Source organism: Pristis pectinata, chromosome 4 (genome assembly GCF_009764475.1).
Source record: "Pristis pectinata isolate sPriPec2 chromosome 4, sPriPec2.1.pri, whole genome shotgun sequence".
Lineage (NCBI taxonomy): Eukaryota > Metazoa > Chordata > Chondrichthyes > Rhinopristiformes > Pristidae > Pristis > Pristis pectinata.
In genome coordinates, this window is record NC_067408.1 from 21,786,359 (window position 1) to 21,805,032 (window position 18,674).

The 18,674-nt window shown below is 38.1% G+C and overlaps 1 protein-coding gene across 2 annotated transcripts in view; it reads left to right on the plus strand.

Annotated features, from left to right (window-relative positions):
• Positions 1–18,674, plus strand: part of LOC127569755 (gamma-aminobutyric acid receptor subunit beta-2) — a 176,992-nt gene that overhangs the window by 95,594 nt on the left and 62,724 nt on the right. For both annotated transcript variants that reach the window (XM_052014614.1, XM_052014615.1), the window contains exon 5: positions 17,056–17,138. In XM_052014614.1, the coding sequence (XP_051870574.1) occupies positions 17,056–17,138 (83 nt within the window). The remainder of the gene's footprint in view (positions 1–17,055; positions 17,139–18,674) is intronic.

The following is an 18,674-nucleotide window of genomic DNA, read 5'->3' on the forward strand; positions in this document are numbered from 1 at the left end:
ATTTGCTGTATTCCAAGTCCTCGTTATCGATGAGGGATACGGGCATGGAGTTCCCACAGATAACAAAAAAATATGTAAACCACTAAGAGTGCTAGCAATGATACTAAATGGCATAAAGCAGTCTGTCCTTCTATGGATATAACAAGCTGAAGTATACAAGCATTGTGGATCCCAGCTCCAGCTGTGCACTGACTATTGTTATTTCAATACTTGCCAACACACGGCATCAGATGCAATCAATTTTACAACGAATGGGATTTGCCGGTGACCTTGTGAGTACGTGTCTACAGATAGTAGGTCAGCAGATAAGAAGGACGTAGTATATATGGTCCTTTAGCATATAAGATTTTAATACTTTTCAAGGATCACAGATTACCCAAAGGATTAAAAGGAAACAAGTTATTTATTATAGTTAAACAGGATAGACATGTGATCTTTGACAGGTGAAATAATTTACCGGGCTCAGACCAGACCCTCAGACCAGACATAGTTGATGGTACAGAACATCTTGGTCTACGTAGCTGGCAACAGTTGTTTCTTTACTTCACCTTTGAATTTTTACCTTTTAACTACCCATTTATATAACTAATTTTAGGGGCCAGTGAACACTTCATATCAATCATTATTTTAATTCCAGCTGGCGATTACAGTTGTTCAATTAGAGGACACACAAGACAAACTCATCCTGGCTTGAAGCAGTTGTCATGGGAATCATTTGTGATTAGGGGAAAAAAGTTTGGCCAGGTAATTGGGTCATGCATTGTTGTGTTTTTACGTTCTAAAATTTTTAAATGCAATTTGCAAAAACACAGTCATTCTGCATAAATCACACAAATTAAAAAAAAACTTGGCCTGGGTAAGATAAGACATTGGATACATAGAATGAGCACAGATGATATTATCTATTTGACGCTTCTCATTTGGGCCATCAGTAGCTGAAATTAGGTCATATCATCTGCTTTAAGAGCATTGCTGAACATTACAGAGAGGCAAATTTTGAGGATTGGGAAAATAAAGTCAATGTTGCATTGGCAGTTAGGAACGAACAGATCTTGAAAGGATAAGAGGCCAGAGTGAGGGGCCCAGGTGGATCCAAAATTCTGGAGACAGGAGGTCCACATTTTGGGGTGAAGGCAACTGACCAATGAATGGCTCGGAATTCATTAAGGTGGGGAGGTCAGAAGATAAAGCCGAAGCCTCAGTGGAGGACTGATTATTCTGGAACAGAGGGAGAAAAATCAAAAGGAGTGGTGAAAATGCAGCAGGGGTGGGACAAGGGAGGAGGTTGGGTCAGAGGAAAGAGGAGGAGGAGGAAAGTCAGGAGTGCCATTGGAATTCAAAAGCTGTCAAAGTTTGCAGAATTGCCATCTGAAAGGAAGGATGAAGTTATCTGTTACAACACTGAAAGTGGGGAAGAATAAAGCAGAACCAAGGATCATCATATTTGGAATGAACTGCCAGAAATAGTGGTTGAGGCAGGCACATTAGCATCATTTAAAAGCCATCTAGATAAGTACATGGATAGGAGAGGTTTAGAGGGCTATGGGCCAAACGCGGGCAGATGGCACTAACTCACTGGGCAACACAGTCAGCTTGGATGAGTTGGGCTGAAGGCCCTGTTTCCATGCTGTATGACTCTGATAGCTTTGATACAAACTGAGTCATTGTTGCAAAAAGAGATCAAAAGCATGCATATGCTGATGAGGAACTTGCTTTAGGAAATGCTGGCTGATACGAATATACCAGTGATTCTAGATGGATCTGAATTGTGAAGACGGTAATTTCACTTTGAATCCTCATGGGATAAGTTGGAGGGGAAGGCACTTGCTAAGGAAAGAGATGTAGCTGTAGAAGTAAGTTTTAGTCAGTGCCTGATTGAAGACAGGAAGAGAAACAAATTATTGTGGCTGTCCAAGATAAAAAAAACAGAAATCCTGTTGGAGAAAGTGAGTAGGGGGGAGTGTAAAAAATCAGGTAATTTTTGCATTGGCTATTACAATGAATAGATCCAGAAAGGTTTCAGATGAACAGTCTTCAACTGAAGTGTTTCCCTTTTCATGGATGCCTGTCTACTGAGTGTTTCCAGCATTTTCTAAGTATGTTTCTCAGACTTCCATCATTTGCAGTTTTTTGTTGACTTCCATTCATTTTAGGTGCACAATTTAAAGGCTGCCCGGTCAACAAACAGAATAGACAGTGTGTTCCACTGCAGTTCAAGAGGCTGCCTGGGAAATGAGGAGATTTGGGTGAGGGTGTATTGCCGTTTCTGAACATTACATCTTTATCATTTGTGCTTATATGGTGGCCTCCCTGGTCAACTGCACAAGCTGGAGCTACTAGCTGGACATCATTGATTAAGCAGAAATGCTTGGGATTTCTCAGGGAGAAGTACCAGCGGTCATCATGGTAGGAGAAGGAGAAGAACTCATGCTTGTTAACCCCATCCTGAAAGACTCTACATGTACCCAGCTTTCCAAAAGGCAGTGTATCTGGTGGTTAGGGTTTTCAGTGGTTAAAAATCTGGGCCTTCTGCAGGCAGAGATTTAGCCACACACTACTCTGCCTATAGACATCAAATTCACTGTCACCTTGAACTTTCTAGCCTTCAAATCATTCAAGTTGTCAGTGACTGATCTACACCATATGTCTGGTTTGCTGCTCACCACAGTGGAAGGATGCTATCTAATTAAGGAAAAGGAACTTTAATAAGAAGATAAGAAAGACATGTAGGAGTAATTCTGCCATTCATTAAGATTACGACTGGTCTGATCTTTGGCCTCAACTCCCATTACTTGCTCCATCCCCATAACACTTGTTTCCCTGGAGTCCAAAAATCTATCTCAACCTTGAATTTACTTAATAACTCAGCAGCTGTCACTCTTTGAGGTTCATAGTCTTCAGGAGAAGAAATTCTTCCTCATCTCTGTCATAGGGAGCTAACCCTAACTGCATTAATCATACTTCCCAGTTCGAGACTTCCCCAGCAAGAGAGATACTCTAGGTTAAGACACAAAAGTGTGGAGGTTTGGTGGTGCATTGGATTCCCTTTGAGAACATGGACTTCTACATAAATTACAATTGATTGCACTATGAATGTCCAACTGGCCTATTACAATGGAGAGAAATACTTTCATTCAGTGCCAAACATCTGGAGAGCTCAAATGGATTTTATATAATTTTGATTACTCCACCACATAAGTTCTGCACTAAACCTTGGGTGCTGTGGGTTATCTCCCTCCTTGGCTTCTGACTCCTTCCTGTACTTTAACAAGTGTAGCAGAATGCTTTTATAATAGCTGCAAATGACTAGCAGTCTGTTAGAGCTTGTCATTTATATCAAGGAGGCACATATCCACACTGTTCCAGGGTCAACCTGTCGTGCTATACTGAGAGGGTTACATTTTCATCCTTATCCACAACCTCTAACTGAAGGTCTTGCCAATGGCTGTGGTCTTTCACCTGGGTAAGGGAAGGGAGATAGAAGATACATTCCCTCCGGAGTGGTGTCAGGGCACATCTTACTGCCTGGAGTTTCACTTGAAAATTCACTCTGTGGATGCCATGCACAAGTTGGGAGGTAATAATTGGGGAAATGATAGACTGTACTAATACCATGATATCATGATATTGCAAAGCACTAATTTATTACAATATGACTCTGATCTAATCAATATGTTCAAGAAAATTGTTTTATAATGCAGTTAGTAACAAGAACAAATAGTTTATGCAATTCAAGGAAATGTAGTCCCCTGTCACATTTTGCTATTCCTGGTAATAGCAGATGTCTATGTCTTCAAATGCCATTGACACCACTCGGCCACAAGTGCAGTTTGAGACGCAGTCTGCTCAATCAATCCAGGAAACAAATGAGAGGGAAAAAAAACAAATGATTCTCTCACATATCTTCTATTCTAAAGCCCTGGCAACACAAATGTAGGTATATCTTCTTAGTGTTTGTCACCAGTTCTCATCCAGTCCAATTCTCTCCATTGATGGCAAAATCTCCTATTATACACATGATCAAGCAACTTCCTGTCATGTGTTGTCCCTTCTTGTCACATGACAAATCACTGTAGCAGGCAAGCTTTAATTAAGCTGTGTAACACATTAACCATCACTACACCAGTGATTTTTAGTAATGTTGCACATATCAGAGTGATGATAAACTAAATGAAATGTATGATACACTATTCTAAACCAATTATAAAGTTCTTGCTGTCTTCCAACATCATCATTGGTGCCAATTAAATACAGCACACAATGAAAGCACACCAGAGAATGACTTTGCCTAACAATTAACTTCTTTATTAATCATGCTTGATTCAAATAACTAAAAAGTTTACCACGTAGTTTTAAACAATCACTTAACTAGATTCACAAATCCTTTAGTTACTTGCACAACTTTTTAGTTTACTTTCATAACTTCCAAAAGTCACAACTTGTATTCAGATATTACCCACTCTTGATGAACCTGGCCTAGATTCGATCTTGGCAAGTTCTTCTCTGAATCCCTGACTCCGGGTTTTCTTCAGTGCTTGGTCTCCAGAGTCACTGCTGATGGTCATCTTGTAAGGCAACTTTTTATACATTTCTTCACACACCTCCCAATCATTGCTTAGTTCTTTATTGCCTTTACACATCCTTAATTCCAATCCTTATCTGTACGAGCATGTGTTTCCTTAACTTCTTCAAATTGCTGCTGATGCCATCCTAGAATTATTTTATCCATTTGATTTCTAATTTATCAGAATGTTTACTTGAGATTTATAATTTATCAAATCGTACTTTTCCACAAGATGTCAGGTTCCAAACATCTCCATCTGCTTGTCCTGTCTTCCAGATTGCTCACAGTGGGATTTATACAATGGGATAGTCCACAGGGCTGTAAAGCTATCTCAGCAGTGCTCTCACTTGAGACTGACCAGGCGTTGATTACATGAACTTCCTTCACTGTGCCACTTTGTTCTGTGGTTTCCAACATCTCTTCCTGGGGAGAAGAGTATCATCCCAAAGCCTGATGGAATACTTGATATCGCTCTGGCTGCTACATCATGCACATGTGACTTTACTATTCGATGGGCAACGTCCCATCCTGATAAGTGACTGTGTAATTCAAATGCCACATTTCAGCTGCAGTAGACATCTACAATTATTTTCCCAAGCCATGACCAATATCTATAGTCAGTATGGCAACCAGCTTGCACTTGGCTGATCGTGACAAGTGATCAAGTTCTGCTAAAAGACAGAACATTCTTTAAATGACTCTAGAATAGTGAAGAAGGTACAGAGAAGCTATCACTTACTTATCTCTTTAAAAAAAAGTTCTTTGACATAAGAATCCATAACAACCCAATGTTCTGAGTTTGAATGGCAATGTAACACAGTGGTAACATTTTCATCAGTAACTGCTTATAGTGAAATCTCAGTATGGCCAGTGAAATCATTAATTGCAAACAACTGATTTCATAAGTGTCCTTAGAAATGTAATAATTGAGGTCTCAACACATGCATCTGGACTGCCATCTACACATCTCAGTAACAGTCTGAAAAGGAAGGCTATTAAATCAGTGACTTTCAACTCAATAATGATGTTCAGCAGCAGTTTTAGTATGCTACTTTATTATGGATTTTCAAAATTAAGTCTAGAGTGTTTTATCAGAGGAACCAGCAGAGTATAAGACTTGGGGCCAATCTTGATTTTGTCAAATCAATGTTTTGCATAGAACATTAACAAGTAAGTTCCATGTCAGCTGCCCTAAAAATTGACTTTGACCAATGGATGGAATGGATCTGATAAAGAGTGCATGTCACTGGACATTCTCAGGCATTGTTAAACAATCAAAGGTATGGTCTCAACTTGAGCTCACTGGAAGTAGAAATATCATAGAATTCAACACTGAGGGCAGCATGCAAATTCATATTCTACACTGGAAGCATGTGCTTGTTATATAGGAAAGCCAGATAAAGAGGCATCCAAGGCCAGACCGTGAAACGTGGTGATATTCCCTAAGAGCTGAGAAATAGGAGGTTTATGGCAACCAGTCAATAGCAGTGGTGGCAAGTGGCAAGCCATGTGATTTGAAGGTGGAATGGCTCTTTCCTCCCCCCCCCCCCAACCTCCACAGTCGCACAGTTTTAAAGGCCATCTAAAGCCTGCACATTGATCCTAACTACAGCCAGAAACCCATTATTAATGGAGTGATGTCTAATAGTTATCAGGATATCCATTACCAATTTATAATGTATAAATATTTTCTGCCTGACATATTGGAGACTTGAGGAGTCCATATAGTATTTAAAAGCTGGATGTTCTACATAAGATTTCCAAGCTCTCAATTAATAGATTAAATATTTTCACCATCCTTAAAGTGAATTTCTGGAAAATATTTGACAACTATTGCTGGTGTTCTTGACAAAGTTAATTTAATTCCCTATTATGGAGATAAGTAGCCAGAGGCAAATTTAGAGTATGAAAGGATGAAATGGTCAAATCGGGTTAGTAAGGTGCCATGAGTGAATTAATAGGTTGCCTCCTAATGTTGTGCCATTTGGCTGAAATTAAAATGATGGTGAAATAATTACTTATTAATGTAATTTGGTTATCACTCCTAAAGTTTGTTAACAGCCTGATAGAACTTAATGAGCAAATAACACTTGCATATAGCACAAAAGTTACTGATTAATCAGTGTAATGATGTACATTACTTTCAGAATTAGCATTTTAAATTAGTTTGAGGGAAAAATAAAAAAAAGCAACAGATGCTGGAAATCTGAAATAAAAACAGAAAATGCTGGAAAAGCTCGGCAGGCCAGGAAGAATCTGTGAAAAGAGAAACCATTAACCTTTCAGGTTTGGGAGTCTTCTTCTGAAATTACTTTTTAGTATGTTCTGTATCCATATTCAATGCATTTACTGTACTAAGATAATTAGATAAAATATATTTTCACAAAGATAGTTGTTCAACATTTTAACGGATGATAGATGTAGCTCAGCCAGTCAGTCACTAGTGTTTGGAAGTGGTATGAACAAAACTACTTGCCCATGAGCAGCAAATCATCTTAATGGCTGCAGATCCACTAGTCAGATGGAAGTTTCCTGACTTTTCAGGGAGCTGCACCCTATGCTCTCTGGTGGCTTTCTGTAGTTACCGCAACAGATGTAAACTGGCTTCTCCAGATTGTGTGGTTCTGGACAAGGTCTCCTAGCTGTTTGTTGGAATGCTGAATTTCCTGAAATTCTGTTGCTACATCAGAGCTTTAGCCACCTTCTGCACCACAGGTGATTTTTGAATTGGTCGCATTGTGTAGATGACAGTCTTGAGGCATTTGCTCCAAGTTTCCAAGCTAGCAAAGCCGAAGAGTGTTGAGCATAGTCTGTAAAACTTCTCGGCTGATTTTCTTGGTGTCTTGCTAATAATCCATTTGACCCGCAGTATCTATTTTTCTGAGATATTTAAAGTGAAAGCAGTTCAGTCTACATTCCTGCCTATAGTATAAGACCCGGTTTTCACAGCCATCAAGAAGAGAACTGAGGACACAAGCCAAATAGACAAAAAAATTGTTCAGTTTTTTTTGTTAACTTCATTGATTTTTGAATGATCTTTTAGTAACTGAGGCTAGGTGAGCTGATAAAAGCTATACAGATATAGTAGTGCTGTGTAGTTTTATAATTAACAGATCTTGGGTGGGGTGATACCTTGTGGTGAAACAGTTTTCTTCATATTTATTGTCGTGCCAAATTTGGTGCATGCATCGGAAACTTGTTTATTTTCTACAGTCCATCAGATGAGTAAGAGGTGAATGCTGCACCATCTGCAAAAACAGATTCTGATTAGTAGGCTGGGTTACATTTTTATTGCCCTGAAATTGCCTGCTGTTCTAGAAGCTGCTATTCATCCAAGATTTAACTAAGTCCCAAAATTAATTGGTTTGGAAAGCATATTTATGACGATGATGCCAAATCTAATAGGCATTAAAAGCCTTGTTTCATATCACTATCAAAGTTGATATTTTTTAACATTTCAAATTAACATAACAATTCAATTTCGTCAATCCACTGTTGCCATTATTATATTTCTAAACTTAAATTTTACCCCATTTGGGTCACAGTAGATGGGACATTGCCTACATCAACCCAACTTCTAAGCCAAATGCAGATGAGTATCCCACTTCAATTTTTGTGGGCCCTCAAAACAAAAGGTCTAATTTTTTTGTGCATTGCACTCTTTAGTGGTCCCTATGAGAATCACTGGTTAGATGACATGGTGCCTCATACAATTGTGTTCTCTCTTAAATTGTATTTTAATTTTGGAATCAGGGTGTTGGACTCAGTATAAGACTTTGAATTTCCTATTTTAGCAGATGCAATGTTTATCAAATAGATGAATTGCTATCTAATATGCATTGTGGCAATAATTGCACCAGGTGTCAAAAGGTGACTTTTTTACTATTATTATAGGCTGTGATTATCATTATCTTTCACTATATTGCCTGTGAACTGAAGCAGCCATTAAGAACTAACATGTTGGTGGGTCTGAAGGCACATAAGAAACACAATTCCTTCCCTGAGCAATACTTGTAAACCAACATGTTTTTTTACAATAATCTGGTGGTTTCAGTGTCACAGTTATAGATATCAGATTGATGTGCACTCCTCTCTGCATCCCTAATCTTCAAATAATTGTAGCCCTTTTGATAAGTTCTGTTTAGCCATGACTTTTCATTGATTTGAATGATATAATGGTATACATTGATGATATTCCAGTTATATTCAGCTTTTCTTATTGTGTATTTTCCTATATATAGCCATGTAAGTACAAGCTCTTTTCAAATCCTCCCCAACTACATTGAAGTGTCTGAAACTTAAAATGAAATTTAATTTAGTTGAGCAAATGATGCAAATGTTCTTATGTTGTTGCATCAGTTGCTGGCAGTGCCAATATAAATAGTATATGCAAGAACACAAGCAAATGGGAACAAGAGTGGGTCACTTGGCACCATTCAATATCATCATGGCTGATCTCCAGTTCACTCCAGACAAGATCTCCATACATTTGTAATTGCCCTTAAGTTGAAGATACTGGTTTTGGACCCAGGGTGCCTACGCTCCAACTGTAGATGGAATTCTACCATGTTGTGGTCACTATTTCCTTGGGAATACTTAACCACAAAACCAGTTATTAATCCTAACTCATTACACATAACCAAATGTAAAATATCTTGTTCCTGGATAATTTCTGCAACAAATTGTTCTAAAAAAAATCCCTGACACGACTCCAAATTCCTCTTCTCTGGTCACTTTGCCACTTTGATTTGTTCAATCAATATGCCTTCATACCTACCTTTTGATTTCTCTCGAGTTATGCTGTGCTCTATCAAGAGGCAACACTTCAGGAGCCTATAGACTACACCCACCCATGTATTCTTTCCCGTTATTTATTATATCCACACAAACTGAATCCACATAACTATCCACTGCATCTATTATCACTACTCAGTACCACTCTGATACCTGCCTTGATTAACAACACTACTCAGCCTCCTTCCTTCTTTTTGCCTATTCTTTTGGACATTGAATAAGATGAGATATTGAATTCCTAGTCCTGGTCACCCTTCAACCATGTCTTTGTAATGACTATTAGATCATACTCGTATTGAAGTATTTTTGCTGTTAACTTATCTATCTTGTTGCAAATGTACATGCATTCAGATAATGAGTCTTAAGCTTTGACTTTTTAAATTTTTGATTACTCCAGATCCATTTTGTGCTACACGCTTTACTATTTTTTTTCACCTTCCTGTCACATCTTGATTACCCCTCACTATCTGTACCACTGCTTTCTCATTTTGTTTTGACTTGTTAAACTTCCTATCGCTAGAATCCTCATCCCCCTTTCGCCATCCCCCCCAATAGTTTAAAGTCCTGTCTACAACCCATTTATGTAATTCCCCAGGTCACTGACACCTGAATGGTTCAGATGAATGCTAATCCCAATGGACGACCTCCCTCATTCCTCAGTAAATGTGTCAGTACCCATGAATTGGAACTCATTTCTCCTACACCTAGCTTTGAGCCACACCTTTTCATTTCTAATCTTACTTATCCTCTGCCAATTTGCATGCATTTTAGGTAATAATCCAAAAGTTATTACCCCTGTGATTCTTTTCAGTGTTGCCCCTAACTGCTTATAATCCCTCAGCTAATTTCTGGTCCTGTCTATTGTCACCAGTACCATTGTGGACCATGACAACTGGATCCTCCCTCTTCCACTTTCTTTTTCTCCAACCAAGAAGAGTTGTCCTTAACCCTCACATCAGGCAGGCAATACAGACTTCAGGACCCTGCGTTTGTTGCAGAGAACAGCATCTGTTCCCCTAGCTCTGCTCTCCCCTTTGACTACGACATTTTTTTCTCCTCCCACTTGAATGGCCTCCTATGCCATGATGCTCTGGATTGTTTTTCATCCTCCCTGCAGTCCCCACTCTCATTCAAACAGGGAGCAAGAACCTTGTACCTGTTGGGCAAATATAAGGGCTGAGGCCCCTACACAAGTACACTTTGGATTGCTATATTTGCCTCTTTTGCAGTCATGCCATCTTGTCCCTAACCATTCATCAAAATCTAAGGGATGTGACTGCCCACTAAAACACAGTGTCCAGGTATCTGTCCCCCTCCCTGATGTGTCACAGAGTTTAAAGCTTGGACTCCAGCTCATTTCAATGCCAAATTTCCCCGAACAGCTAACACTTCCATCAAATATGATCACCGTTAACCACTCTGGGGTCCACCAGTTCCCACATGTTGTAATTGCAACACGTTGCCATCCCAGACATCTCTGTTCAATTTAATTAGTTGGATTAATTAGTTAATGAGTTTGGATTGGATTTCACTACTTTAAATGTACACTCTTAAACTATACTAATGTGACCCAATTTAAATCACTTGGCCAGTCAGAAGAGTGAGGAAAAATATCCACCAATCAATCTGAGGTTCTCACCTGTTCAATCTGAGGTTCCTACATGTTTTAAGAAGACCACTATCATCCCGGTACCTATGAAAAATAAGGTAATATGCCTTAATGTCTACCAACTGGTGGCTCTGACATCCACCAGCATAATATGCTTTGAGAGGCTGGTCATGGCATGCATTAACTCCAGCTTCCCAGAAAACCTCAACCCACTGCAATTTGCCTGCAGCCGAAACAGGTCTACAGTGGACGCCATCTCCCTGGCCCTACATTCAGCTCTGGAGCATCTGGACAGTAAAGACACCTACATTAGACTATTGTTTATTGACTACAGCTCCACCTACAATACTATGATTCCAAGCAAACTCATCAGCAAACTCCAAGACCTGGGACTCAACACCTCCCTCTACAACTGGATCCTTGACTTTCTGACCAACATACTGCATTCAGTGAGGATGGCAGCAACGCCTCCAGCACAATTATTCTCAACGCTAGTGCCCCACAAGGCTGCATCCTCAGCCCTCTACTCTACTCCCTATATACTCATGACTGCGTGGCCAGATTCTGCTCTAACTCCATCTACAAGTTTGCAGATGATACCGCCGTAGTGGGATGTATCTCAATGAATCAGAGTACAGGAAGGAGATAGAGAGCTTAGGGACATGGTGTCATGACACAAGCTTTCCCTCAATGTCAGCAAAACAGAAGAGCTGATCATTGACTTCAGGAAGGGGGGTGGTGCACATACACCCATCTACATCAATGATGCTGAGGTTGAGAGGGTTGAGAGCTTGAAGTTCTTGGGAGTGAACTTCACCAAGAGTCTGTCCTGGTCCAATAACGTAGATGCCATGGCCAAGAGAACTCACCAGTGCCTCTACTTCCTCAGGAGGCTAAAGAAATTTGGCATGTAAATTTTTTGGATTGAATAAATTTAGTTTATCAAGTCGTATTCAATCTAATTTTTTCTTTCAACCATCTAGAATTGACTTAGCCTTTTCCTTATGGAGAATGAGGGGAATAACATGTTTTCGAGATTTATTCATTGATAACTTTTATCTTTTGAACAGTTGTCAATAAACACAATCTGCCTAGATCATATTTTTTTCGATATTTACAGATTAGAAATTTTTTAAAAGTTACTTTACCTTCTTTTCTGACACCATATAAAATTGAAATTACAGCAAAAATTTTAGGTTTTAATCCTTATCAGAAGGGCCTGATATCAATAATTTATGATCGGATTATGAAAATACGTTCAGAGGAACTTGATAAAATTAAGAATGAATGGGAAAGAGAACTCTAGATACTTTTACCTACAGAGACATGGAAGAAAATTCTTCAATTAGTTAATACATCTTCTATGTGTGCTAGACACTCTTTGATACAGTTTAAGGTGGTTCACAGGACCCATATGTCCAAGGACAAGTTAGCCCGTTTTTATCATCATATAAATCCTATATGTGACAGATGTAATTCGAAGGTGACTTCCCTGACACATATGTTTTGGTCCTGTCCTTGGAAAAATATTGGAAAAATATTGGAAAGACATGTTTAACATTATTTCATCTGTGTTGAACATTGACTTACAATCTCATCCTATTACTATAATTTTTTGGTTACCAATGATGGAATCTCACCATTTATCTGCTTCTGCTTGTCGCATGATCGCCTTTGTCACATTAATGGCCAAGCGATCCATTTTGTTCAAATGGAAGGATCCAATACTTCCCACCATTTTTCAGTGGTTCTCTCAAACTATAGCATGTTTAAACTTAGAAAAAATTAGGAGTGGTACTGTTGATCCTTCGCTTAAATTTGAGGAAGTTTGGAGTCCACTTATTCAATATTTCCATATGATATAAGCAGACCTTTTTCAGATCCCTTTCAGTAACCTTTGAATACAGAGGAGCAGAGCTGATGACATAATAATGTTTTTTTTCTTTTTAATTGAAGAAATATCAGTCCAGTTTTCTTTTGAAGTTCTTGGTTTTTTTGGTTTATCATCAATTTTTTTTTGATTTGGGGGTTCTTCTTTCATATAATTAAATTTCATTTTTTTTTCAATCTTTCCTTTGTTCACTATATAAGAGAACGGGAGGTCTAGATTACTTTTTTTTACTCCTTGTGATTATATATATATATATATTAGCTGTTATGATTGCTATCCTCATCTCTTTGCACCATGTGTATAATTACTAATGTTATATATATTATGTACTAATTTGAAAATTAATAAAAAGATTGAAAAAGAAAGAAAGAAATTTGGCATGTCTGCTTTGACACTCACCAACTTTTATTGATGCGCCTTAGAAAACATCCTACCTGGATGCATCACGGCTTGGTACGGTGTCACAAACCAGCAACAAAAGAAACACACTGAGCATGATTCAGTGTTAAAAACTATTTTATTAATCACTACTTATGATAATACGTAAAATAAAAGTTAAAAATGTTAGTATGTTAGAATTCAAGAATGTTAAACCTCGAACGTTAACCCCAAAACTAAACTCTTCGTGTGTGTGTGTGACAAAGTCCAAAACTCCCAGTTCCTGAATGGTTCTTAAAGTTCAGTTCCGCAAGCCATAAGGTGAAACATGAGCAAGGGCTTCTTCAACAACCACCGTTGTCTGAAGATAAGATGTAGATGTAGAAAAACATAGAGAGAGTACATACGAAATCCAAATGTTCCACGATGGAACCCAAACGACACTTCAGTGTTTACTCGGTAGTGACTTCCTCACCCCGAAAAGCATCCGAACCGTGGTCGTCCACATACAAATACCTGTTTCCTTCTACAGGTCAGCAACAAAGTGAACTCCACCGGATTACTTCCAACTTCCATACATGGATTTCAGTGGCAAACACAGTTATTGTTTCTCATCCATCGATAGAGAAAACAAGCAGGCTGGTGTCTCTCTCCCTTCTCTCTCTCTCTCCTTCTTCTTATAACTTCTTCAACAACGTCATTACGTCCTTTATCTTCTATTGACGTAAGCACGCCCCACACACACATACACACACACTCTCTATCTTAAAGGGACTTTCACTGAGTCCGTAACAACGGCAACTGCTCTCCGCGGGACCGGACATAATTACAGAGAGTTGTGGACACAGCTCAGCACATCACAGAAACCAGCCTCCCCTCCATGGACTCTGTCTATACTTCTCGCTGCTTTGGTGAAGCAGCCAGCCTAATCAAAGACCCCACCCACCCGGGACCTTCTCTCTCCTCCCCTCTCCCATCAGCCAGAAGATACAGGAGCCTGAGGGCACATATCACCAGGCTCAAGGACAGCTTCTATCCCACTGTTAAAAGACTATTGAACGGTTCTCTTATACGATGAGATGGACTCTTGACCTCATAATTTACCTTGTTATGACCTTGCACCTTATTGTCTACCTGCACTGCACTTCCTCTGCAGCTGTGACACTTAACTCGGTATTCCGTTATTGCTTTTGCCCTGTACTACCTCAATATACTGTGTAATGAATTGATCTGTACAAACAGTATGCAAGACAAGTTTTTCACCGTACCTCAGTACAAGTGACAATAATTAACCAATACCAATCATCTACCTACTATTTTGTGAAGTCACACGCAGGCACAGATGACCGGGAACAAACTCTTACCAGGTTTTCATCTCCCTGCTCATTTTAACTGAATTCTGCCTCCTATTTTGGGCCTTTCATCATTTTAAAGCTTCACTTTCTGTCAAAGTCTTAGTTCTCACATTACTTCTAAGCTTCTCTCATTGCTGAAGTCTCAGGCATCCTGGTCCTTTTAAGTTTTCCTCACTGCTGAAGTCTTGGATTTACTGCTCCTTTTAAGTTTCTTTTGTTACTGAAGTCTTGGGCCTGCTACTCTTATTAAGCTTTTCTCACAACAGTAGATGTAAACAATGTTCTCACCATGATGAATGCAGATTTTGTTTTGGTGTGAGTTTTTCCCTTTCTGTCCTTGAACTTGTTTGCTAAGCCATTTCAGAGGGTGTTTAAGAAGGAGGCACATTGTTGTGCATCTGAAGTCACATACTCTAAACTGGTTAAGAATGACAGATGTCCTTGTATTCCATTACATTAACATGTGTGATGGTTTTCTAGAACATGCCATGGATACTGATATAGCTTTCTGTTAAGGAATTTATTTAATCAAACTTAAAATTCATCTCTTTGGAACAGTTATCTGGGCCTTTGGATATTAGCCTATTAACTTAATCACTAAGCTACCATTCTACTCTTTTTCATGGACAGAATTGGGTACTGCCCTTCCCAGCAATCCATGCACATAGCAGCCCATTGAGTTGTAGCAAGAACAGCAGTAAACAAGTAATCCACAATGTCATTTTTAAAGTTCATTAAAAAAGTAATTAATTACATTTTCACCCCACCATGTTCATTCTAATCTTTTTACTATTCTCTGCAAGTTGCTCCAGGGTTTCACCCTAACTAAATGTAAACATTTTTCTGCCTTCTGCATGCTTCTTTCCCTCCTCTGTCTCTGACAGCTTCTTGGGCAGCCACAATGCTTACTCCTAGTCTTTCTCAGTCCTTTTTGGCTTTCCACCACTCTTCCTACCTTTTGAAAACCATGTTGAAATCTTCCTTTGTGAACATACCTTTAATGTCTTAGTCTATCCACTTTTATCATCCTTTGTATCTATTATATACTTACAATAAAACATTCTGGACATCTTCTGTGCATGTAGAACACTAAATGAATGGGAGCAGTATAGTTTTATTCTCTAAATAAAGACATGTAAACTATGCTCAGAAATGCAGTAGCCAATAGTTTTAAGAAATTATTTTCTCAATTTGCAAAATATAATACACAGTTGAACAAACAAGGAAGCACTGAAATCTTATTGTGTGGTCATTAAGAAATGAAAAGCTAACATGGCTTATAACCACAGAAAAGGAAATGCCAAGTTTCTAAGACAGTCAAGTACATGGAATAAAATTCCTACTGGACCTGGGGCATTGAATCATCTGGTGAAGTTGAAATTTATATTCAAAGGGCAGTGGTGAATTACACTGATGGCTTTGAATTTTATCTCTTTTCATCTGCTGAGATTGGATTTGTGCCATTCACTGATTAATGCAGTTAAAGTTGTTACTTTACATTAACCATATGAATTTTTTTTTGAAATGTGTATGGACAGATTCAGTCCTGTTTCCAACAGGTAAGGTCCACCTTAGCACAAAGTAGCAATTTTAACAAGGTGAATTACAAAAATGTCCGGTAAGTAGAAACAGTTAATATTATAACATAAAATAAACCTCTGTTACGAAGCTTCCAGCAGGGAGTTGAAAAGGAGAAAACATGAATTGGTGAATCATCATTAGTTTTGAGTCTCATCACCAGGCTATGCAAAGAAGTGAGTGCCCTTCAGCTATAAGTTTTCCATTATGTCATGTGTGAAAGAAGAAATAAACAATGCCTTTCAAGACCTCAGTACCTTCCAAAGTACTTTACAATTAATGAAAGCACTTACTGAAGTATAGTTACTGTTTCAGTGAAGGAAACATTGCAGCCAAATTTTCTAGGCAGCAAGACATTAAAAAAGAGAACAAGTGTTGGCTGGAATATGAAGAAAATGTCCCCTATTGTTTATGAATCATGCTGAAGAATTTGTACCTTCATTAGAGCCCTGATTTATTATCTCATGTAAAACCTTCCACAGTTCTACTGAAGTCCCAGCCTAAATTGTGTGTTTATGTCTCTGGAGTTATATTTAGAAGCTAAGGTCTTCTAATTCAGACTTGAGTAGGCTATAAATGAACTAATGTTAAATCATTGTGCAGATTCAAGAAAATGTACTTTATGGTCTTTACTAGTGAATATTAAACCTGAAAATGTATTGCATTCCTTTCATGATGATGCCCCACTATTTTTACTGATAATCCACAAAGAACTTGGAATGGCATTTTTGTCTACTTAACCTAATACAAAGGTCTAAAGCAGAGAAAGCTTTAAGGATTTGTAGCCCACTAAAAAAAATCTTGAAATATTGCACAATTTTCTAGAATTTCAAAATAAACATTTATGGTACAACTGCTTATTGAATCATCATCATTTTCTTTGCAGAATTACCACAACAGCTGCTTGCATGATGGATTTGCGAAGATACCCACTTGATGAACAGAACTGTACTCTTGAAATAGAGAGCTGTAAGTATTCTACTCATTAATATTATTTAAATGAGTCAAATAAGTATTAGCCTGGCAATTCTATTAGCAACTCATTTGAGCATAAAATGTAATTTGTTTAGTTTAAAACTCACTGTTTGATAAACCAAAAGACCCAAGCAATAGAAAAATAAAACTGTAGGATCTAAGCTTTCGTTCTTCATCTTTTGTCTTTAGTTAGAACAATGAACAGAATGAAAGTTACATGAAAAGTAAATTAAGTACAATGAAAGTTCAAATCTTATCATGATATGGTTTCATTTTATTAGTAGACAACCAAGCCATGAAGTTTTGAAATTAGAGAATTCAACTGTCATGTCATATATTCATCTAATGATATGACAAGATTATAGTTTGGTTCATGCCAATGAAATTTCACAGAAGTTATTTCTTTTATTGAATCATATTAACTTTATAAGTTTCATTAGTTCAATATTCAAAATCACATTCAGAATGGATGTTAAGGAATCTAGTTTACAATGTAATAGCATCCAGGATACATGAGTACACCAATGAAAGAAGAGGGTGCACACTGACATCAGGAGTTAGAGATTAATTCTGTTGATGCAAAATGAAATGCTTTCTGATATTTTTGTGGCAAAATAGCTCACTGAAACCAAATACACAGCGAAGATATTGAGGGGCCGAATGTCATTATCCATCAGCTAAGATTCTCTCAAAACATGTAATTGATGCAATCATCTACAGTACATCCAAAGGAGGCAAGGGTCATATTTTTAAATGACCCTAATGTTCTGAAGAGAGATGTGAAAAGGAGCTATAATAGATCATATACATTTTCAATATGGCATTAAGGTCCCATTAAGATCATAAAACTCAATTATAATATTTAGCTGCTTATTGTGGAGGTATTGAAACTGGCCATAACCAGTATATAGATGATAAAAGGTGGTAGATTCTTCCCTCTGATCTTGAACCTCTGATTTCCTGTTTTTCCCAGGAATAGGCTTGAAAATCAGTACCATAAAATTTATTTTCAATTCTTTAATTCAGATTACTTCCATATATTTTTCAATGTAACTTGGCTGTACTTGACATCATTTTAGGAAATAAAACCCAACAGATATGGAAGTGTTGGTTGGGGAACACTTGGGAAACAATGACCACAATTCTTTAAGTTTCAAGCTCGTTATGGAAAGGGATAAAGTTAGTCTTCAATTTAAGGTCCTAAATTGGGGAAAGTCTGAGTTGGTAGCACGAGAGAGGACCTGGCAAGTAGATTGGGAGCAGATGCTTGTGGGTAAAACGACATCAGACAAGGGGAGTTTTTAAAGGAGAGTTAGCAAGAGTTCAGGGACAGCGTTTTCTGGAAAGGGTGAAAGGAAAAGATGGCAAGATTAGGGAACCTTGGATGACAAAGGTTATTGAATTTTTGACCGGGAAAAAAACGGCATTAGTCAGATATAGGCAACTACAATCTAATGAGTCCCTTGAAAAATATATGGCATGTCAGAGAGTACTTAAGGAAAGTAGGAGGGCAAAAAGAGGTCATGAAAT